At 36.0% G+C, this 24,561-nt stretch overlaps 2 protein-coding genes across 2 annotated transcripts; both read left to right on the top strand.

The window, feature by feature from the left end:
- Nucleotides 1-4,948: 4,948 nt before the first annotated feature.
- Nucleotides 4,949-6,453, top strand: LOC111516848 (ubiquitin-like FUBI-ribosomal protein eS30 fusion protein). The gene is made up of 3 exons (XM_023172948.2): nucleotides 4,949-5,659; nucleotides 5,921-6,086; nucleotides 6,226-6,453. Exons 1-3 carry the CDS (start codon nucleotides 5,585-5,587, stop codon nucleotides 6,387-6,389), a joined length of 405 nt encoding a protein of 134 aa, XP_023028716.2. The 5' UTR covers nucleotides 4,949-5,584; the 3' UTR covers nucleotides 6,390-6,453.
- A 12,134-nt stretch (nucleotides 6,454-18,587) lies between these two features.
- LOC111516320 (ubiquitin-like FUBI-ribosomal protein eS30 fusion protein) lies at nucleotides 18,588-19,616 on the top strand. The gene is made up of 3 exons (XM_023172487.2): nucleotides 18,588-18,792; nucleotides 19,054-19,219; nucleotides 19,359-19,616. Exons 1-3 carry the CDS (start codon nucleotides 18,718-18,720, stop codon nucleotides 19,520-19,522), a joined length of 405 nt encoding a protein of 134 aa, XP_023028255.2. The 5' UTR covers nucleotides 18,588-18,717; the 3' UTR covers nucleotides 19,523-19,616.
- The last annotated feature ends 4,945 nt before the right edge of the window (nucleotides 19,617-24,561 follow it).

The raw sequence follows: 24,561 nt of genomic DNA, 5'->3' as shown, positions 1-24,561 counted from the left end.
GACTTGTATTCTGGTGTTAACGTTCGAAGGTGGGGGTAATGGGGAAGCGAAGTATTCGAAAATTACATTTCAAAATACGTTTTGCGTGCGTTTCGACCGTTCGGTGTGTGTTCGTTCGTTATTGTCCAAATTAATCTGAGAAACTTCTGAACCAGTCGTAATTCGAATTTTATTCGAATCAAAAATAAAACGTAATTAGAATATTATTCAAATCGAAAATATACAGCTGCTAAAATGGAGATAATATTTGTACACATCGGAGGAATGAGATTTGTTAATAAATACAAGAAAGTGAGTTCTCAAATGGATTTCAGAAAGAAAGTGGTAATTTGAGCACCTGCATCCATGAGGTTCTTCAAACCCATAGATGAATTAGACAGCAATAATCATCATGTCAAAGAAATGATGAACACGTATGTTATGATTGAATTTCACCAATAATTATTGAAATGAATAATTGATACTGACACCATATAGATTGAATCTGTGCTTCACAAGTATAGTTAGCAAATAGCAAGAATAGGCAGGTCATGTGAACTACATCAGGTACCAAATTTGTCAGGTATCTGGATTAAAGTTGGTTATTGTTCCTTGCCCTATATTAACGAAGCTGTCTCACTATTGTCTAGAAACTTCTTTACTCTTATATATCGTCAGTGTTTGTCTTTTGGAAAATCTTCGAGAGCAATGAAAAAACAAATAAATTCTTGTGAAAGAACCAGGACATTTTTTACGAAAAATCAAATTTCCGAGTTGGAGAAATTCTTCAGTGAAAATCAATACCCCACTATGGAGATTAAAGTCGAATTGGCACAGCAATTAAGTTTGGGTGAGAAACAAGTGAGTAATTGGTTCAAAAATCGAAGAGCGCAGTTCAAGAAAGATATTTCCATGGCCAGGAAATTCAATCATCCACGAGAAACTATCACGGAAGTATATAACAAAGATGATGAAAATAAATTGATGCCGGACATTTCAGTTTATAGTCTCAGTGAAGTAGATTTAAATACACCTACCGAAGTGATGGCCTGGTCTTCAAAAAGTCCTGACAATATATCGCCTACATCTGCGGAAGATGATTTTTTGGAAATAAGTAATGAAGCTATAAGTGAACATCACGTGACTGTTGAACAGGAAGACAATAGTCCCAGTCCTGATGGAGCTGATCTATCAATGTCTGAATTGTTCCGGTACATTTTTCATGTTTACCATAGTGTTTTCATGAATGAATATTAAAATTCTTAGAGCCGATGAATTTTGTTTTTTGTTTGTACTCTAAAAATAACAACTTGAAGAACAAATTGTTTAGCAGTGAGGATGACTGTGTTCCATTGTAAGTGAATTTTACTTCTTTCATTAATTATATTGTGTAGGAATCCGTTTGTATTCCAAATATTCGTTTCCGTTACGAATATTTGGAATACAAACGAAATAAAGAAAAGTGTTTTTCGTGTAATTCAGCGTTCATATAAAAGTATTCGTTTCGAATGCATTTTTCTTTCGTGTAATTCACGTTTCAAATGCATTTTTCTTTCGTGTAATTCAATGTTTATATGAAAATAACTGTTTCGAGAGGGCTTTTTCTTCCAGTTTGTGTGTGTCAAAGTTACTTCTTTGTATGGTATATACATCTTTCTATAGAATTAATTTCTGAAATTTGTTGCTTCCTTCCTTATCATGGAAGATTATTACATTTTTTGTATAAAGATGGAGAACTAGAAGGCCAAAACCTTTCTTTTTCAAATGTGAGATCCGGTCTTCAATAAAACCTATGGCTGTATCTGTTCAGATGTTCAGAATGAATATTTCGTATACCGTAGTTTTATGGTACAGAAGCGCCACATATTTTTAATATTTGTTTCTTGGAAATTACGACTTTGTATCTCGAAATTTCGACTTTATATATACAGGGTGTCCCTGGACTTCCTCTTTTCCTCTTGGGAATGTATAGATGGGGTCAAAATATCACCAGTACTTCATATAACTTTTTTTCCTAAAAGTCTTCGTAACCAAGTTACGGGCCCTCGAAGTTACAAAATGAAAAATGTTTTTCTTTGATAACTTTTCAAGTGAATATTCAAAATCATCCAAATTTTGGTAATTGACTAAACAAATGAATTCCTTCGATGAGCTTTCATGCAGGAGTCAGTTGTTTTGCTACAAAGTCAGGAACGGACTACCCCCGTTGGTCCACACCCCAAAACTTTGAAATGACAGATATTTTTCAATATTTTTCAACAAAATAAGGTTACTTGGACAATTTTATGAATAAAAGTACTCGTGTGGAAAGTCGATCGGAGCAACGAGTCTTGATAAAAATGTAGTTTCACTCGACGACATCAAACCCGCTCGTCCACCATTATTTGAAATGAATAATTATCAAAGCAGAAATAATAATGATAACGTTAATTCAACAACATTTATCCTGAGATGTCTACCATTATTCGAAAATATTAGTTTTTAAGGAAAATGGAAATGATAGGTAAAATGTTCATAACGAATTTTTATAATGCAAACACGTTTAACTAACGAAACTCAAGAGCCTCAAGAGCAAACAGAAATGAAAAATCCGCTACAGAAACTGCTCGATATGACCACCTTCTCTCTCTATACATTTTCTTAGTCTGCGAAGACACCCTCTCTGTACTTGAAATAGCATTCCAGGGTCGTTTCGTATGGCTTCACAATGTAATGTTATTCTATTCAACAATGCAACTCTTGTGTGAATAGGTGTAGCGTAAACAAGGCTTTCCAGATGCCCCCACGAAAAGAAATCCAATGGATTTAAATCCGTAGACCGCGATGGCCATGAATATGGCCCACCTCTACCAATCCATCTATTGTGGAAAATATGGTTCAGATGGTCACGCACAATCAAACTAAAATGAGGAGGAGCGCCATCATGCATAAACCACATATCTCTTCGGGTTTGCAATGGAACATGTTCCAAAAGTCCATTCAAATCGTTCTGAATGAACTCCAAATAACGTTCTCCATTCAATCGGTCCTGTAGAACGAATGGTCCTATAAGATGGTTTCCTATGATAGCAACCCAAACATTCACGTTGAATTTCCGTTGGTGTTTGGTTTGCAATATCCCATGGGGATTTTCTTCGGCCCATATATGGAGATTATAAGAGTTGATAACTCCATCTCTACTGAAACCTGCTTCATCAGTGAATAAAACTCGATTAATAAAAGTCATATCCTCTCTTTGCCTATCCATGAACCAATTGGCATATTCCAGTCGTGCTGAAAAATCTTGAGGTGTCATGGCATGTACCTTCTGGATGTGAAATGGGTGGAGCAGTTGTTCCCTAATTATTCTATGAATAGTGGACTTGGATGTATGGAACTGTTCTGATAGATTTCTGATGCTCATTGAAGGATCATCAGCGACGGCTTCCAAAATATTTTCCTCCAATACAACGGTACGTACAGTCCTAGGAGCGCCCTCACCACCTCGTTTTGGCAAAACTGTACCTACAATAATATCGAAATAAAACAACGTGCTCAAATTAATTATCAATTATTACATACCTGTCTCCCTCAAGCTGCGATCGACACGCTCGAATGTTTCTCTTGACGGTACCGTTCGATTGGGAAAATGCTCGGAATACAGACGACGAGCTTCTGCAGCATTACAAAATGCTCGTCCATAAAATACATGCATATCTGCATATTCATTGAATGTAAACTGTTCGGCCATATCAAAAAAATTCAAAATATCCTATAGAATATTGACAATACAATGATAGTCATATGACAACGCACCACTCAACAAAACAAAATCGCATTCCAGTTTCTCATTTTTTATCAAAACTTTCTAAAAGGTTTTTTTGTCAACATCTGTGAAAGAAATGGAACATAATTATTCCCTGAATATTTTTCACCTGATCATGTGCAGCCGTTTTTGTAGTTCATTCGTTTGCTTTTTATTAGTATAGTAAATATTTTTTCCGATGTGCGTTTTTTCAGCTAAATTTAGATTCGTGTTAAAGAATTTCTCCCATAAAATTATAATTATCAGTGAAACTCCTCAACAGTTTAGCTGTGAAGAAGAATTAGAAACATTCGAATGTTGAGTTTCATGAGATTCAGATAACTGATCAACACGAAACGTGATTATTCCACACGTATTATGTACATACAAAATATGGAATGAATTCGATACTTCATAGTCGAGTAGCTTGTTAGTTTAAAAACACCACGAATCTACAAAACATGATATTTCTTTTGAAAAAATATCTGCTATCACAATTGTGACTTAAACTTCCATATAGGTACTGTACTTTTTGTTTACGACTTCATTTTAGCATACTTTGTATTATTCCTATTATAAATGTTGTTGAATTAACGTTATCATTATTATTTCTGCTTTGATAATTATTCATTTCAAATAATGGTGGACGAGCGGGTTTGATGTCGTCGAGTAAAACTACATTTTTATCAAGACTCGTTGCTCCGATCGACTTTCCACACGAGTACTTCTATTCATAAAATTGTCCAAGTAACCTTATTTTGTTGAAAAATATTGAAAAATATCTGTCATTTCAAAGTTTTGGGGTGTGGACCATCGGGGGTAGTCCGTTCCTGACTTTGTAGCAAAACAACTGACTCCTGCATGAAAGCTCATCGACGGAATTCATTTGTTTAGTCAATTACCAAAATTTGGATGATTTTGAATATTCACTTGAAAAGTTATCAAAGAAAAACATTTTTCATTTTGTAACTTCGAGGGCCCGTAACTTGGTTACGAAGACTTTTAGGAAAAAAAGTTATATGAAGTACTGGTGATATTTTGACCCCATCTATACATTCCCGAGAGGAAAAGAGGAAGTCCAGGGACACCCTGTATATATATATATATATATATATATATATATATATATATATATATATATATTGTTATAAAATTACTCGAAAACAACAATGTGTACAGATTTTCACAACATCACAGAAAAAATCAGATACAGAAATACAGCGAGGACACCCTGCACATGTATTGAAACCCACAGACTCGACAGGAAATAAGTAAAAAAAGGTGAGAAATTTTAATCTCAAGATTTGTCCATAAAAAATCATTGAATTCGAAAAACAGATAACCGATATACTTTATAAATAAATGTCAGATGAAACTTTCAAAAAGAACTCCACCATGGCGTATTCCCTCACCAAATATAAATACTCATCTACTATCCATGTCATATTGAATATTACTGGAGTTTTTTCCCAACACCAAATCGTTATTTTTACACCTCGACACGTGTTTCGATCACCAAGTGATCATCTTCAAGAGGAAGATAAAACTAACACTAATTTGGTGTTGGGAAAAAACTCCAGTAATATTCATTACTACACCAAAGGTTCCAAACAGTACATCACAAGTACATGTCATATTGGTCAAGTCCCAGAAATATTATAGGTAACAGATACCTAATCAGGTAAAAATTAGTATATTGAAGCATATAAATACCTACATTTTACAAATGATGAACATATTTTGAATTGTCAGATAAGTCAGTACCAAGCTATTAGCTATCCGTATTTTATTGTGCAACAATTCCAATATAAAATTCTCAATATGCAGTTGTGTGTGCGAGGACAGAAAACCCTTTACATAGAATGCGATGAGAACCAAACTATTGGAGAAATTAAGGTATGTATTTTTCAGTTTGTAAAATCAAAATTTGGTATATGATTTTAATAAAAGATTCGTAGATTGCCTTTAGTTAGTTTTATGATAATTTCATGATGTGAGTTCTTGGTTCTGGCTCCAGGAGTCGGCAAAGCATGACGATCATTCTATGATCGATGTCGAAACTTGGATCTGAACGAAAGAGAATTTATGAATATTGTTTTCAGCGAAGATATTATGCAGTTGTAAAATGTAGGTGATGAATGTAAATTTGTTTTTCAGAAACGTCTCGCTAGTTTGGAATCTTTCAAGATATCCGAAATAAGTCTTTTCGCTGCCGGTGTACCAGTACTGGACGATAGCTTGGTGTTATCATTCGGCGATGTAGATATCGAATTGACCGTAGGACTTCCTGGAGGCAAAGTACACGGCTCTTTGGCTCGTGCTGGTGAGTAACATTAATATTAATTTGGCTTGGATCACGTGAACTGTTCTTGTGTGAATAATTATCACTGTTTGTTGTTGGCCATATTTTTCCTAGTGATATAGTACATTGTGATTAACTTTGTTTCAATTTTCACCAATAGGTAAAGTGAGAGGGCAGACACCGAAGGTTGAAAAGCAGAAGAAGAAAAAGAAGAAGACGGGGAGAGCGAAGAAAAGAGAACAGTATAATAAGCGATTCAATAATGTAATTACGTATGAACCAAGAAGAGGGCCCAACTCAAATGCTGATCGTGCTCTACTGTGAATTGTAGCGATCAATAATGTTCAATGACATTCAAGATTATCACTCATGTAATGGCTTTGTTTGATATTCAGTGAGAAATACATGCTTTCGAATAAATAATGTTTTATTTATTTTATTTTGGTACAATTATTTCATTTTAAAAAACCATTGAATATATTAGCTCGTGTTATAAAGCCGTCCCTATATTCAGCTGCAGTGTATGTAAGTGCTACGATAGTCAAATTAGGAAATATCATCGTGCTGAGTTGAAATACATATTCTGTATTCCACATCGGACATGAATTATGTTACATGCGTTGAAGTCATGTGATGTCGATGCTTTCAGACGATTTTTTTCAAATTTTCGACTGGTTGCACGCAGTAGATATCGACGTGAAAAAATTTATTGTATGGGCAAACTTGTCAAAGGGCTGTTCATTTAGTCCGAGAATCAATGAACTCACCCTGCACTGCCTAATGTCTCTGAAGACTGTTCGCAACCATGGGGAATGTTCCTCAATTTGGGTTATGACAGTAAATGCAAGTTTGAACAAAATGAAGTTGAGTTTAATTCATGAGTTTTTCAAATTCACTTTTAATTTTTAAGGGATTTGTTTCTGATTCACATATTGGCAACAGCGCCTATATCAAGTTGAAATAATTTGTACGTACCCAGATATTCTACTTTAAAAAAGGAAAATTATCTTTATAAATCAACAATTAATGCAAAATATAAATTATAGTTCAATACCACCTCCACAAGCCACATAAACAACAGTTGTTTTGTTATTTATTTATATAAAAGAAGATATGTTAGGTGCACAAAATGTCATGTCATAGAATGACTCGGAACGTAAGTAAACAGAACAGCACGCCTCTGAAATATGTCATCTTTGTTTGTCTCATACAGGTAACAGATTCATTGTCCTTTATATCGGTTATAGCTAACCGATGTTGCCAAATGGTGAAATAGAAACGAATCCCTTTAAATGTTGAATGCATTATTTCATTCCTCTTTTTTAAGTATTTCAATAATTTTTTAAAGAAAAAGGTTGATATGATAAGTTCATGAAAACTACCTGATTTTCGTCAGGAGGATCATTCCCCATTGCCATCTTCACTTTTTTAGACTACTCTCTAGACTCTAATGTATGTATATTAGAGTATACTTTAATGAAATCAAGGTTTTTTCACTAATGGATAGTTTTTTTAGTTTGAACAGAAAAATAATCGTGTGAACAATTTATTTTTTAGAAATTGAGTTTTACACTCTCATCATGAATTTTACTTGAAATGTATTCATTTGAACACAAATTCTGAGTAATCAACTGGTATGGGAGAAATATTGAACTTCCTCTTGACGATGATCACTTGGTGAGTAGAGGGGATACGAGAGTTCTGGAGCGTATTCCCTAGGGGACGTACTTACGGTAGTGAGTGGGAAAGAGAGGTGTGCGACGTGATCGACTCATAGAAGGATGGAATGAGCATCGAGTAGATTTATTTGATAGATAAGAGCGCGGTGGAATTACAAAAATAACATGTGTGTCATACAGGGTGTCTCATCGTTTAAGTCAGAGCGGAAAATAATGATATAATAATAATAATGAATGAAAAATCGGATTGAAGAAAAATCATGGCCACAGACATTAAAGAAAAAAACGTGCTTGTCATACAGGGTATCTCATCGTTTGAGAAAAAACATGTACAGGATGTCTCAAATATGTCAGAGTGGAAAATAGTAGTATATAATAATAATAATAATGAATGTAAAATCGTTTCAAAGAAAAAAAAAACATGGCCACGGACGTTAAAGAAAAAAACATGGCTGCCATACAGGATGTCTCATCGATGTACAGGGTGTACGTCGGCGTGAAAAATAATGGCATAATAATAATAATGAATGAAAAATCGGATTAAAGAAAAAAACATGACGTCAATATGTACAGGGTGTCTCAAAATACGTCATTTGAAAAAAAGTTTAACGAGGCTCTATGGTTTTGACGTGTGATTCTTCAATGTGTACAGGGTGTCTCATTTAGGGAAAAAAAGCATGCCAGGCGGGGGCCTAAGTTTTAGCGTGCGATCCCAATGGGAAATGTTTGAAAATGGGGGCAATGGAGGTATTCAGCCATGACATTTCAAAATACGTCAGATGCGTTTTTTCTTCGCGTTAGTTGGGAAATGGGAGAGTGGGGGACAACGAACAAACGGGGCATTGGGGGGTTTGGAGAGATTTCAAAACGTTGTTACCATCATCATCATCTTCAGGTGTTGCGGTTAGGTAGAAAAAATAAATCAAACATTTCGAATAGAAATTTATTATACATTTTCATTTTGGTAACATATCACAAAGCCATTTGTAAAGAATATCTGCATTCCGGACACTGCAATTATATTTGGTTTGGTTGTGAATATGATGCATACAAGGTGAGACGCCTTCGTTGTTGTTATTGTCGAATGTGGGAACCATCCATGTCGTATTATCATAGTCCTCCAAATTCACGACGCGTGTAGGTATATCCAACTCGTGAAATTTCGCTGCTAGATAGTCACGTTTTTGATGACCTCGCACATAAACGATATCAATACCTTGTAGATTTTTCAAGAGGATGGCATCCAATTGATTGTATTCCACAAAACCAGAGGAATACCTCAATCCGTGAACGTTTCGCTCCAAGTAACAGGCGGTACGACGATCTTCTTTCCTCAAACAGGAAAATGATATGTTTGGCAACAGTAAAAAGTTACTACATTGAATTCCGATCCTAATAGCTATCTCCTTAGGATGGAATTGTTGCTCGATGATGAAACCTTGAATATCTACGACAGCTATTCTCATGTTGACTCTTCAATTGATACTGCAGCAAAATCACATGTTCAGTTCCATTTCTTGATAATTTCGCTGAGTGGGAGGTGTTCAATGACAGTGCACAATGATACAATAGGCTCGTGTATTTTGTGGAAATTCCTCGGATGCTTTGATTTCAAGTTTTACATCAACACTGGAACTTTTGATACTTTCATCCCTTCTAAAGCAATCGATGACAAAGAGAGTTTTTTGTACAAAGTCAGCGGTGTTGATGAGAGGATTATGTTGATTAGTCATTTTATAGGTAAGGCCGAATTGTGCGTAGTTGAAATATGCTTGCAAGAAATTCATTTTCCCAAAATTCAGATGCATATTTTCTTTGGGGTAATTTTCACCGTTCAGAGTCAACGTTATATTGGTGATATTTATATGGTTGAATTGCGTTGGATCATTGTTGACTTTGGTGTAATCACGATCTTTTTGGAAACATACAATCACATAGCGAGGGCTTTCGAGAAACGAAGAAGTTTTGACGGCCCATATTTCATTTTTTGCACCTTGTGTGAGAGCAGGCAGCATATGGAGTTCCCATTTTCTGAACGGTATGAGAATAGGAGTGTCGGCTTGGATAGCTTTCAAAAGTTGCAATTTGATTTGATCATGAGGGAAGATTCGTTTGACTTTCAGTTCGATATTTTCAATGTTCAACTTAACTTCCGTCTTTGATGCTACTGTACCAGCAGTCTCATCTATTTTGAAACAGTTGCTATCATCTCCAGCTCGTACTTATCGGATGGAGTGTTTACCATAGGAAACACATTGATAATCATTGAAAATATTCAAGAAATGTTTGATAGGTATAAGTATGTTGAACGTTAAAGATGTAGTTTGAATGATGCCGAAGCTGTTGGGGTATTTCCATCCTGAGATAGCCAAGTGTTTGATATCTTCATCGGTGTAAGTGAGATAACCTCTGACAGTACTAACAATTCCAACTTCACGAACTGCTTCCAATTCTTTACTATTTTGCTCATAGGTAGCAGATTGAAACATGAAACCACCAGCATTGTTTACGAAGGTCACCCGACCATCTCCTTTAATTCTCTCAACTTTTCCGCTGATGAATAGCAGGCTATCGTACAAAGCATCATAGGCATCGGATTGATTAATGTTGATTTCAATAACATCATTGTTGCGAAACGATTTGACATACGGGTAGTAGGTCCGCCATTCTACCTTTTGTATGGATTCATCGTTTTGTGGTTTTCGGAAAATGTTGAACACTTGATTGGACAACATGATAGCCAAGAGATTCCAAAAATAATTTATTCACCGTTGACAGTTGTTGACGCTGTTTGAAAGTCTTGGTGAAGACTGACGTGGGACTGGGTGATGAGTTATTCTTATAGACAGTTAACACCATATTTTCGCTTCAATTCGAAACGAACTATTATTTCTTCGTTTCTGAAATCAACGAGCCTATATAGAATTTTGGTCGAGAACTCGCAATGTAATGTTGTTTATTTCGTTTGTATGAGAAATGGGTAGATAAATATGATGATTGGGTGTTTCGTCAATTGCGTAACCAGGATCAACATCGACGGCAAATTCGTATATTGTATGAGATGGTGTGTCGTTGTAGAAGGCTCCAAACGTAATGTTGCTATCTATGTGTATGGTGCGTACTTTAATGATATCCACAGGTAGATCGGATGCGTAATGCAAGTTGGGTTTGAGAAGAGTAGATGAAAAGCCCAGTATGTGAGCCAAGCTATTTGCAGGTCGGAAATCAATCGAGTGTTTCAAACAAAATATTTCGCTTTTCAGCGTATTATTGTTCGGTTTGAGGTTCGGGATTTTCCTTGTACATTTTAGGCACAATATATTTGATTATTAAAACTTCAATGTCACCAATTTCGTAAAATCCAGAAGGGATATCGATATTTTCTTGTTTAGTTTTGTCATCGTTTTCGTAATAATAGAATTTCGTGCCTTCTTCAATGTTCGGTATACTGTTGTACGAATGAAAACTGAGCAAAGCCAAACTGTATTCTGAATCGGAATCCAATCGAATGGGTGGATTGAAATCGATGGAAAGTATCGAAGAACGACTCGTTAGAGTTAATATTATAGACATGACTGATACATTTCCCACATGTACACACCTTAAATAATGAAATGAAAACAACAACAACAATATTTTGAATCATTTATTCCTACGATAATAACATTCTGTTTGTGAGCTAACAGGACCATAATACATTGAATTTTGTAGCGATGACACCACCTCATGTCGATAATGGATGAAACATGGTAAACGAATCTGCAAAGCGAATCGATGTTGGTAGTCCTTTGGTAATCTATGCCAAACATCCAATAATTCCCAAGGTTCAGCATTCTCAATCAAATAGTCAATCGATAGAGTTTTCAATTCAGCATCGGGTAAATCCCGTATTCCTCTAACCATTTTTGCAGACATTATGAAGTAGAAAGTGAAGACAGAGATGTCCGCAATTACTCTGGTCAAAATGTTGATACCGATCATTGTTATATGTAATCGTTATACCCCTTCCAAAATATCGCACCAATTCCATTGGAGGTTTGAGATTACCGAAACTATCAAAATATTGTACAGCATTCCCGTTTTTAATGTAAGCTACCCAATGAGTGCCTTTATTCAATCGAGAATCCAAGTTCAATACAGCACATTCTCGCGGCCAAGGACCACAAGTTGGCAACGCATCACGCATAAAGACTCCACGAAAATGTGGTATTTTCAATTGATGGGCACACTTTTGAATTTCCGCATCATATAATCCTCTATGGGGTCGCTTCAACAGGAGTTTTTTGTTGCTTTTTCAAGTAGAGGCCTCGTCCTTTGCGTTGATGTTGTTTTTTTAGAAACAGACCAAATTCCCGAGGTGTTTTGCGCAAGTACAAACCGGAACCCAAATGTTCCATAGCTTTATCGTGGCGTTGATCTTCTTCGAGTTTCTTTTTGGTATTTTTTGCATATATCACTGTTTTTGCAATGGCGCTCGCTCCGCCTACCAACGAACCCAAAGCTGACAGGCCTGCAAATATGGGTATTAGTGGTAGGATCCCTCCAAATTTTGCTTCGAATGGAATAACTCGCGGTATACGTATCTTCTTACGTCCTCCAGCTTTATGGACGGCCATTTTTGCCGTCTTTAGAGCCGATGCCGCAGATTTCTTCACGTCATCCGTCGTAGGCTTCCAGTTTTTGATTATATTTTGCAAAATGCTGCGTCGAAATGATTTCACACCCATTCCTAATTTCCGTTTGGACTTCATTACTCCGGTGACGAATAGAGCGCTCGCCTTCTCGCCAAGTGTCTTTAGATTTCACTCGTTGCCACGCCTTTTCTTCGAGAGCCGGTCTTCAATAAAACCTATGGCTGTATCTGTTCAGATGTTCAGAATGAATATTTCACAACATCACAGAAAAAATCAGATACAGAAATACAGCGAGGACACCCTGCATATGTATTGAAACCCACAGACTCGACAGGAAACAAGTAAAAAAGGGTGGGAAATTTTAATCTCAAGATTTGTGCATAAAAAATCATTGAATTCGAAAAACAGATAACCGATATACTTTATAAATAAATGTCAGATGAAATCAAATTGATATCTGTGATGAAAAATTGAAAAGGGCATAATAAACTAATTATTATTATTTAGGAATGATGAAAAATTCAAAAATTATTGTTGTGAACCATTTCCTTAGAAACGGACATCAAGTAATGCTTTTGAAAAATATTTATATTTAGACATAAGTGGGTTCAATTATTTTTGTACAAATTGGTAAATGTAAATGTAAATAAAAGTAAATTCAGTGAAATCCTACCTGCCAAGCCCATTTCTAGTGAAACATCCACAAGTTCCAGCTCCGAAGTGTAGAAAAATCATACCAAACATCAACGTTGGAGGAAAACAAGGTATTTACTGATTCCATTCCACATCAAAATATATGCATATATCAATGAAATTGTCCAAGAATATAATAGGACAATCAAATTAAAGTTTGTAAACGAATTACAGTGACCTTGGATAATAAACTGACATTTTACAGACAAAGAGTGCGTTCCGATATTCACACTAACATAGTTCGGTGTAGGTTTGGGACATTTCCAGAATTAGGTAATTTTCTCTATTGCTAATTTATATATATTTTTGACTTCAACATTTTTATATTCATTATTAAAATTGTTCTATATTTTCTGAAATCAAGTTTACCGAGTTGATAACAAACATAGTAAAACAAATTGTAGCTGGCACTGTTGACACTGAGAGTGACTCCACTTATTGAAACATAACATAAACTTATTTTTTTCATTTTACATCACAGGAGAGTAAAATATATGACAAAATCATTTAGTGGAATTTGAACGGTTTCCGGTCTCGACTGCCTTTCCTACAGATACTGATTAGCCAATATTCTCCAGATATTTTATGTCTGCAAGAAACAAACTTCAAGAGCCTACAGTATGAAAATACTTACGATATATTTTACAAAAACCGAACAGATAAAACTCATGCATCAGGAGGGGTTGCCATGTACATGAAGAGTCATTTGAGATCAAAACAAATTCCACTGATAAGTTGTTACGTTTTAATTTAGCACTAGATCAAAACTGCTCTTATGTGACCTTTCAAAACACTACGTTACCTTCTAAGATCTTTATTCAACGGATATTAACAATGTAATTAAGTTACAAGTAGATTTTATTCATTTAACATCATAGTAATGGGAATCTTCCGTTCCATAGAAAACCATACCTGAAATGTACAAGAATAAATGTAGGCTACCTGACTAACTGCTTTGACCAGTACTTACGCATTCTCCTATTGCCAATCGACGTTGGAGATCCGAAATTCCTCGCTAGGTTTAAATAGTTGTTATTGTTTGTTTCTCAGTTTTCTTCACCTATCATTTTTTTAGCCGTTGTCTGCCTTATTCCCTACACCTTTCCAAGAATATTTCTTGCATAGATTGTTATCCATCACTTCCAGAAGGATTACTACATATTAGAGTCATATCGCCTGAAAAACAATATTAGTTAGCTCTGGGTTTCTGAATACTGTTTGATATTTTCGGTAAATATTCTGCATCATATGAATGCTCTAATATTTGTACTGAAAGGGAAGGATGTGGCGACTTACCTTATATGTTTATATTCCATCGCATGAATAAGGATTGGTAAATAGTTGAAAATAGGTTGGAACAATATTTTTGTAAACATTCTAATACAAGGTTAAGAGACAGCTGTTGGTTGACATCCGCCGAACTTTCGTAGTGTCGTTCCGACGAACTACACCGAACTAGTTCTACAGTTGTTCACGGGTGGAGGATTGATCGGTTACTCAAATTGTCAAGGGTTGTTTAGGGTTGCATTGCTTGAGAAGGAGTTTTGATGGGTCATGGACTTGTTGATGATGTATCAAGTGGCTGTGGAGGAATTGATAGATTTATGATGTTGTGCACAGCGCCCCCTTGGTGCTTGTAGTGTAGATTGGACGCACTGTGGCAACAACTGGTTAGCTGTCAGATGTGGCCTTCGATGAGCTTGGTTCGGAGTTCAAGGGTACCATCAGACTGATTGTAGGATATATATGGTTGTATTTGTGCCATCCTTCACGGGGATTATTTCTACAAGTCAGGATTGTATAGTGGAAGACTGATTGGTCATTTTGGTGTGGATATTTGCAGTCTGAAACTTAAGCTCTTTTGAGGATTTGTGGTGGTTACCGAACTCGTGCCAGGTGGAAGGATTTCCGAAATTAGGTATGTCTGAATCACTGTCGCATCTCTCATGTGGTCTTAGCTATGATATCACCTCTTCAATTCTACAACCTTCGTTTCTCGTCTCTAGATTCATAAGAAACAGAAGGCCCTTAGTCACTCATCAAGTCCCAGTAGGACTTCCGTGCAGAGCACCGCACACGAAGAAACGTATAGAAAACCCCTTGGCCAGGGTAAGAATTTTACCATTAAATGTGTTTTAAATGATTTTAGTAATATTTGCTCCCAGCGTTGTCATTCAAGTGAATATTAGTTTTGAAGAGAGGTTTCAACACTCATTCAATTGTCTTGATTTTTACGGGTCATATGGTTATACAGGGCACCCAAAAATATACTCTTGCTACTTTGCTTAATGAAAATATACCAGGGGTATTGATTAGTCAAATGGTCCCTATTGAATGGGGGTTGAATCTCACCTTGTTTTTATCTGATTCTGATTGAGAATTTTCTTCCGTAGGGTTTTTTTTTCTTCTTTCCTTTTTTATTTATCTTTCTGGATCTTATTTGGTGATCCATTACCGGTCCAGCTTGTCGTGCCCTACAGGGTGATCTATCTTGGTGGTGCTACAGGGTGACCCATCTCCGCCGTACTACAGGGTGATCCATCTCAGCAGTACTACAGGGTGATCCACTTCCGTCGAACCACGGGGTAGCCTAACACCATATACCGGGTGGCCCAAAAGGAGCACGCAAGTTATAATTGATTTAATTTAAAATTTGTGATATACTGAGATATTTGAATGAGATATTTGAATAATTGTTGCCCTTATGTTTATTGATACCTGTTGATATAGTGTTTGTTTATCGTTTATTGATTAAGAGTTTGTTTATTGCTACCTGATTGATATAGATATTTGTGAAACGGAAATTGAGGTATTTTCGTCCTTTCACGATTGCTTGTTGACACCGATGCGCCTACGCCTGAGCTCACGCGACGCAAACGAATTTGTCTTAACCTTCCGATACTAGTATTTACGATTTCACCTACTCAATTTTCGTGGTAGTTTTACTCGACGTATTGTAGTTTTTTGGTTGTAGTTGTTGGTTAATCCATGTAAGTTAGGATTACTGAATAAATCATATTGGGGATCTTTATCTTTTATTTCCAATATTAATTGGTAAGTTATTGATATTGTGAGTTACTTAGGGTATCTGGAGGATTAAATTTACCTGGCGCCCATTAAGATCTATTTGAAATTTGCTAAGTTGTTTAACCCACTCCCGTCTTCACTGTTTAGCTTAGCCGCGGATACCCATCTGTCTTATTTGTTACCGACAGATGATTTAGTCTCCTCTTGTGGTTTGTGAGGTGACAAACTGACTTTGAAGCAGTAGCAATAGTACTAGGTTGTTCAAAAAAGGTTTATCTCTATAACATTTACATTCCCCCCAACTATGACATTGACGAGAATAAACTGTATGACTTATTTCAGCAAGTCCCGTCACCAAAAATAATTCTGGGCGATTTCAACGGTCACAATATAATATGGGGTTCTCAAAAACAACCACTATGGGAAGAAAAATTTTCAATACAACCACTAAAGTGAATCTCTCACTTATGAATGAAGGCTCTAATGCTCTAACGCTCTAGATATGTCCTCGGGAACCTCAACAGCCATAGATCTCTCCATTTGTAGCCCTTTTATTCTCATTGATCACATTTGGAATGTTCACGACGACCTACACGGAAGTGATCACTACCCAATAATTATAACAAAAAATCGCCATAGTGGCAATGTTTATATACACGAACCAAAATGGAAGTTAGAGACCTCCAACTGGGACTTGTATCAAGAGTGTACCAAAATAAACATGCAGAATATTACTTCTGAAGGCTCTATTGATAACACTCTCCGCCAATTCAATGGTATCTTGATTGAATCGGCTACTAAGGCGATAGGTAAGATGAAATACATCCAAAGGGACAAAATAGTACCTTGGTGGAATCTTGACTACGATACTGCTATAAATCAAAGCAAAAAAGCCCTCAATGCTTATAAACACCATAACATAACAGAAAATCTGATAAAGTAAAAATTGAAAAGAGCAATTGCAAAACGAATAACTACCAAAGCAAAAAAAGATTATTGGCAGAAATAAGTTGAAACGTTTAACATCAACACACCAATGAATCAAGTTTGGAAAAAAGTTAGGAAAATATCTGGCATCACTACCTATTCTCAGATTAATGCACTGGAAGTAGAAGGGAAAACCTTCGAAGACAAAATTGATATCGCTGAAAAACTAGCCGATCATTTTAGATAGTTCTTAACGAAGACCCTATAAACGCTCTCATATCTATGGCAGAACTCTTAGAGTCTCAGATCACTGAAGGACACATTATCAGGGCCTGACGATATCCCCTCTACTTTCCTAAAATACCTACTGGAAGAAGCTCTGGATTTTATTCTCATCTTCTTCAATGAAATCTGGACACAACACAAAATCCCTGAACTCTGGAAATTGGAAAACATAGTTCCCATATTGAAAGTGAAAAAAAATCCTGATAAAGCGGATTCTTATCGACCCGTAGCTCTTACCTGCCACCTATGTAAATTGCTTGAGGAAATCATTAATAAACGACTTATCTAAACTCTTGAGGAAAACAAACAGCTCATAAGTGAACAAACTGGCTTCTGTCCACTGAAATCCACAACAGACAACCTGGTTGATCAGGAAAGTAATATCAGTGAAGCATTCAAAAATAATGAGAAATGTATCGCTGTATACTTTGACCTATGTAAGGCGTTCAACATAGCATGGCATCATAAAATTATCAAAACTTTAGTATCCTGGGGCTTTCAGGACAATATTTTATTAAGAATTTTTTTCTCAGACATATTTTCGACTCAAATTGGATGGTGTATTATCATCACCAAGATACGTTGAGAATGGCATACCGCAGGGCTCTGTGATCAGCCCTGCGGTATGCCATTCCACTGTCATGGAAAACCTATATTTAATATTTTGTCACAGTGTGTCAAAAAAGGCTAAACCTGTTGAAAAGCTTAACAAACAAACAATGGGGCGCAGATAGTAGGACATTATTAACTTGCATATGCTACTCGTCTGCTTCCGCGAGTAACCTCAAAGCTCTGGATACAATACAGAATAACGCACTCAGATTTATCTATGGAGCATTAATTACAAGTCCAATTGACAGCCTACTCTGTGAACTTGGAGAGTTACCTCTAAAGCTTAGAAGACATGAACTGACACTATCATATGCAGCCAGGCGACAAGCCCATCAAACTCGACAACCCTTCATTGTCGCAGTCACTCCCACTACAAAAACAAATATTCCATTTCATGAACGAAAAATGCTTTTCCTCAACCTCGTATAGATGCAAGAATTTCCAAAATCCAATCCAAACTTTCAAAAAGAACTCCACCATGGCGTATTCCCCTACCAAATATAAATACTCACCTACTATCCATGTCATATTGAATATTACTGGAGTTTTTTCCCAACACCAAATCGTTATTTTTACACCTCGACACGTGACATCACAAGTACATGTCATATTGGTCAATTCCCAGAAATATTTTAGGTAACAGATACCTGATCAGGTAAAAATTAGTATATTGAAGCATATAAATACCTACATTTTACAAATGATGAACATATTTCGAGTTGTCAGATAAGTCAGTACCAAGCTATTAGCTATCCGTATTTTATTGTGCAACAATTCCAATATAAAATTCTCAATATGCAGTTGTGTGTGCGAGGACAGAAAACCCTTTACATAGAGTGCGAAGAGAACCAAACTATTGGAGAAATTAAGGTATGTATTTTTCAGTTTGTAAAATCAAAATTTGGTATATGATTTTAATACAAAATTCGTAGATTGCCTTCAGTTAGTTTTATGATAATTTCATGATGTGAGTTCTTGGTTCTGGCTCCAGGAGTCGGCAAAGCATGATGATCATTCTATGATCGATGTCGGAACTTGGATCTGAACGAAAGAGAATTTATGAATCTTGTTTTCAGCGAAGATATTATGCAGTTGTAAAATGTAGGTGATGAATGTAAATTTGTTTTTCAGAAACGTCTCGCTAGTTTGGAATCTTTCAAGATATCCGAAATAAGTCTTTTCGCTGCCGGTGTACCAGTACTGAACGATAGCTTGGTGTTATCATTCGGCGATGTAGATATCGAATTGACCGTAGGACTTCCTGGAGGCAAAGTTCACGGCTCTTTGGCTCGTGCTGGTGAGTAACATTAATATTAATTTGGCTTGGATCACGTGAACTGTTCTTGTGTGAATAATTATCACTGTTTGTTGTTGGCCATATTTTTTCTAGTGATATAGTACATTGTGATTAACTTTGTTCCAATTTTCACCAATAGGTAAAGTGAGAGGGCAGACACCGAAGGTTGAAAAGCAGAAGAAGAAAAAGAAGAAGACGGGGAGAGCGAAGAAAAGAGAACAGTATAATAAGCGATTCAATAATGTAATTACGTATGGACCAAGAAGAGGGCCCAACTCAAATGCTGATCGTGCTCTACTGTGAATTGTGTCGATCATGTAGCGATCAATAATGTTCAGTGACATTCAAGATTATCACTAATGAACGTATACTCATGTAATTGCTTTGTTTGATATTCAGTGAGCAATACATGCTTTCGAATAAATAATGTTTTATTTATTTTATTTTGGTACAATTATTTCATTTTAAAAAACCATTGAATATATTAGCTCGTGGTATAAAGCCGTCCCTATATTCAGCTGCAGTGTATGTAAGTGCTACGATAGTCAAATTAGGAAATATCATCGCGCTGAGTTGAAATACATATTCTGTATTCCACATCGGACATGAATTATGTTACATGCGTTGAAGTCATGTGATGTCGATGCTTTCAGACGATTTTTTTCAAATATTCGACTGGTTGCACGCAGTAGATATCGACGTGAAAAAATTTATTGTATGGGCAAACTTGTCAAGGGCTGTTCATTTAGTCCGGGAATCAATGAACTCACCCTGCACTGCCTAATGTCTCTGAAGACTGTTCGCAACCATGGGGAATGTTCCTCAATTTGGGTTATGGCAGTAAATGCAAGTTTGAACAAAATAAAGTTGAGTTTAATTCTTGAGTTTTTCAAATTCACTTTTAATTTTTAAGGGATTTGTTTCTGATTCACATATTGGCAACGGCGCCCATATCAAGTTGACATAATTTGTACGTACCTAGATATTCTACTTTAAAAAAGGAAAATTATCTTTATAAATCAACAATTAAGGCATAATATAAATTATAGTTCAATACCACCTCCACAAGACACATAAACAACAGTTGTTTTGTTATTTATTTATACAGGGTGTCCCTGGACTTCCTCTTTTCCTCTCGGGAATGTATAGATGGGGTCAAAATATCACCAGTACTTCATATAACTTTTTTTCCTAAAAGTCTTCGTAACCAAGTTACGGGCCCTCGAAGTTACAAAATGAAAAATGTTTTTCTTTGATAACTTTTCAAGTGAATATTTAAAATCATCGAAATTTTGGTAATTGACTAAACAAATGAATTCCTTCGATGAGCTTTCATGCAGGAGTCAGTTGTTTTGCTACAAAGTCAGGAACGGACTACCCCCGATGGGGGGTACCCTTAACTTAACGGACTACCCCCGATGGGGGTAGTCCGTTAAGGTTACTTGGACAATTTTATGAATAAAAGTACTCGTGTGGAAAGTCGATCGGAGCAACGAGTCTTGATAAAAATGTAGTTTCACTCGACGACATCAAACCGGCTCGTCCACCATTATTTGAAATGAATAATTATCAAAGCAGAAATAATAATGATAACGTTAATTCAACAACATTTATCCTGAGATGTCTACCATTATTCGAAAATATTAGTTTTTAAGGAAAATGGAAATGATAGGTAAAATGTTCATAACGAATTTTTATAATGCAAACACGTTTAACTAACGAAACTCAAGAGCCTCAAGAGCAAACAGAAAAGAAAAATCCGCTACAGAAACTGCTCGATATGACCACCTTCTCTCTCTATACATTTTCTTAGTCTGCGAAGACACCCTCTCTGTACTTGAAATAGCATTCCAGGGTCGTTTCGTATGGCTTCACAATGTAATGTTATTCTATTCAACAATGCATCTCTTGTGTGAATAGGTGTAGCGTAAACAAGGCTTTTTAGATGCCCCCACAGAAAGAAATCCAATGGATTTAAATCCGGAGACCGCGATGGCCATGAATATGGCCCACCTCTACCAATCCATCTATTGTGGAAAATATGGTTCAGATGGTCACGCATAATCAAACTAAAATGAGGAGGAGCGCCATCATGCATAAACCACATATCTCTTCGGGTTTGCAATGGAACATGTTCCAAAAGTCCATTCAAATCGTTCTGAATGAACTCCAAATAACGTTCTCCATTCAATCGGTCCTGTAGAACGAATGGTCCTATAAGATGGTTTCCTATGATACCAGCCCAAACATTCACGTTGAATTTCCGTTGGTGTTTGGTTTGCAATATCCCATGGGGATTTTCTTCGGCCCATATATGGAGATTATAAGAGTTGATAACTCCGTCTCTACTGAAACCTGCTTCATCAGTGAATAAAACTCGATTAATAAAAGTCATATCCTCTCTTTGCCTATCCATGAACCAATTGGCATATTCCAGTCGTGCTGGAAAATCTTGAGGTGTCATGGCATGTACCTTCTGGATGTGAAATGGGTGGAGCAGTTGTTCCCTAATTATTCTATGAATAGTGGACTTGGATGTATGGAACTGTTCTGATAGATTTCTGATGCTCATTGAAGGATCATCAGCGACGGCTTCCAAAATATTTTCCTCCAATACAACGGTACGTACAGTCCTAGGAGCGCCCTCACCACCTCGTTTTGGCAAAACTGTACCTACAATAATATCGAAATAAAACAACGTGCTCAAATTAATTATCAATTATTACATACCTGTCTCCCTCAAGCTGCGATCGACACGCTCGAATGTTTCTTTTGACGGTACCGTTCGATTGGGAAAATGCTCGGAATACAGACGACGAGCTTCTGCAGCATTACAAAATGCTCGTCCATAAAATACATGCATATCTGCATATTCATTGAATGTAAACTGTTCGGCCATATCAAAAAAATTCAAAATATCCTATAGAATATTGACAATACAATGATAGTCATATGACAACGCACCACTCAACAAAACAAAATCGCATTCCAGTTTCTCATTTTTTATCAAAACTTTCTAAAAGGTTTTTTTGTCAACATCTGTGAAAGAAATGGAACATAATTATTCCCTGGATATTTTTCACCTGATCATGTGCAGCCGTTTTTGTAGTTCATTCGTTTGCTTTTTATTAGTATAGTAAATATTTTTTCCGATGTGCGTTTTTTCAGCTAAATTTAGATTCGTGTTAAAGAATTTCTCCCATAAAATTATAATTATCAGTGAAACTCCTCAACAGTTCAGCTGTGAAGAAGAATTTGAAACATTCGAATGTTGAGTTTCATGAGATTCAGATAACTGATCAACACGAAACGTGATTATTCCACACGTATTATGTACATACAAAATATGGAATGAATTCGATATTTCATAGTAGAGTAGCTTGTTAGTTCAAAAACACCACGAATCTACAAAACTTGATATTTCTTTTGAAAAAATATCTGCTATCACAATTGTGACTTAAACTTCCATATAGGTACTGTACTTTTTGTTTACGACTTCATTTTAGCATACTTTGTATTATTCCTGTTATAAATGTTGTTGAATTAACGTTATCATTATTATTTCTGCTTTGATAATTATTCATTTCAAATAATGGTGGACGAGCGGGTTTGATGTCGTCGAGTAGAACTACATTTTTATCAAGACTCGTTGCTCCGATCGACTTTCCACACGAGTACTTCTATTCATAAAATTGTCCAAGTAACCTTATTTTGTTGAAAAATATTGAAAAATATCTGTCATTTCAAAGTTTTGGGGTGTGGACCATCGGGGGTAGTCCGTTCCTGACTTTGTAGCAAAATAACTGACTCCTGCATGAAAGCTCATCGACGGAATTCATTTGTTTAGTCAATTACCAAAATTTGGATGATTTTGAGTATTCACTTGAAAAGTTATCAAAGAAAAACATTTTTCATTTTGTAACTTCGAGGGCCCGTAACTTGGTTACGAAGACTTTTAGGAAAAAAAGTTATTTGAAGTACTGGTGATATTTTGACCCCATCTATACATTCCCGAGAGGAAAAGAGGAAGTCCAGGGACACCCTGTATAGAGGAAGATAGGTTAGGTGCACAAAATGTCATGTCACAGAATGACCCGGAACGTAAGTAAACAGAACAGCACGCCTCTGAAATATGTCATCTTTGTTTGTCTCATACAGGTAACAGATTCATTGTCCTTTATATCGGTTATAGCTAACCGATGTTGCCAAATGGTGAAATTGAAACGAATCCCTTTAAATGTTGAATGCATTATTTCATTCCTCTTTTTTAAGTATTTCAATAATTTTTTGAAGAAAAAGGTTGATATGATAAGTTTATGAAAACTACTTGATTTTCGTCAGGAGGATCATTCCCCATTGCCATCTTCACTTTTTTAGACTACTCTCTAGACTCTAATGTATGTATATTAGAGTAAAATTTAAGGAAATCAAGGTTTTTTCACTAATGGATAGTTTTTTAGTTTGAACAGAAAAATAATTTTTTTTTTATTTATTTTTTAGAAATTGAGTTTTACACTCTCATCATGAATTTTACCTGAAATGTATTCATTTGAACACAAATTCTGAGTAATCAACTGGTATGGGAGAAAGATTGAACTTCCTTTTGAAGATGATCACTTGGAGAGTAGAGGGGATACGAGAGTTCTGGAGCGTATTCCATAGGGGACGTACTTACGGTAGTGAGTGGGAAAGAGAGGTGTGCGACGTGATCGACGCATAGAATGGACGTAATGTTGCTATCTATGTGTATGGTGCGTACTTTAATGATATCCACAGGTATATCGGATGCGTAATGCAAGTTGGGTTTGAGAAGAGTAGATGAAAAGCCCAGTATGTGAGCCAAGCTATTTGCAGGTCGGAAATCAATCGAGTGTTTCAAACAAAATATTTCGCTTTTCAGCGTATTATTGTTCGGTTTGAGATAGAAAAATTCCTGGGGATTTTCCTTGTACGTTTTAGGTACAATATATTTGCTTATTAAAGCTTCAATGTCACCAATTTCGTAAAATCCAGAAGGGATATCGATATTTTTTTGTTTAGTTTTGTCATCGTTTTCGTAATAATAGAATTTCGTGCCTTCTTCAATGTTCGGTATACTGTTGTACGAATGGAAACTGAGCAAAGCCAAACTGTATTCTGAATCGGAATCCAATCGAATGGGTGGATTGAAATCGATGGAAAGTATCGAAGAACGACTCGTTAGAGTTAATATTATAGACATGACTGATACATTTCCCACATGTACACACCTTAAATAATGAAATGAAAACAACAACAACAATATTTTGAATCATTTATTCCTACGATAATAACATTCTCTTTGTGAGCTAACAGGACCATAA

Source organism: Leptinotarsa decemlineata, unplaced genomic scaffold (genome assembly GCF_025532065.1).
Source record: "Leptinotarsa decemlineata unplaced genomic scaffold, Ldec_3_MD MMD2_tig00000026_RagTag_RagTag, whole genome shotgun sequence".
Lineage (NCBI taxonomy): Eukaryota > Metazoa > Arthropoda > Insecta > Coleoptera > Chrysomelidae > Leptinotarsa > Leptinotarsa decemlineata.
Note: the sequence above shows the minus strand (reverse complement) of the source record. Positions and strands in the feature narration are given on the sequence as shown.

Bases quoted from the DNA above. Each gene is read 5' to 3' on its own strand.
- LOC111516848 (XM_023172948.2), top strand. From the start codon at position 5,585: ATGCAGTTGTGTGTGCGAGGACAGAAAACCCTTTACATAGAATGCGAT. The intron at 5,660-5,920 runs GTATGTATTTTT...TTTGTTTTTCAG, and splicing joins AAACTATTGGAGAAATTAAG to AAACGTCTCGCTAGTTTGGA. The intron at 6,087-6,225 runs GTGAGTAACATT...TTTCACCAATAG, and splicing joins CGGCTCTTTGGCTCGTGCTG to GTAAAGTGAGAGGGCAGACA.
- LOC111516320 (XM_023172487.2), top strand. From the start codon at position 18,718: ATGCAGTTGTGTGTGCGAGGACAGAAAACCCTTTACATAGAGTGCGAA. The intron at 18,793-19,053 runs GTATGTATTTTT...TTTGTTTTTCAG, and splicing joins AAACTATTGGAGAAATTAAG to AAACGTCTCGCTAGTTTGGA. The intron at 19,220-19,358 runs GTGAGTAACATT...TTTCACCAATAG, and splicing joins CGGCTCTTTGGCTCGTGCTG to GTAAAGTGAGAGGGCAGACA.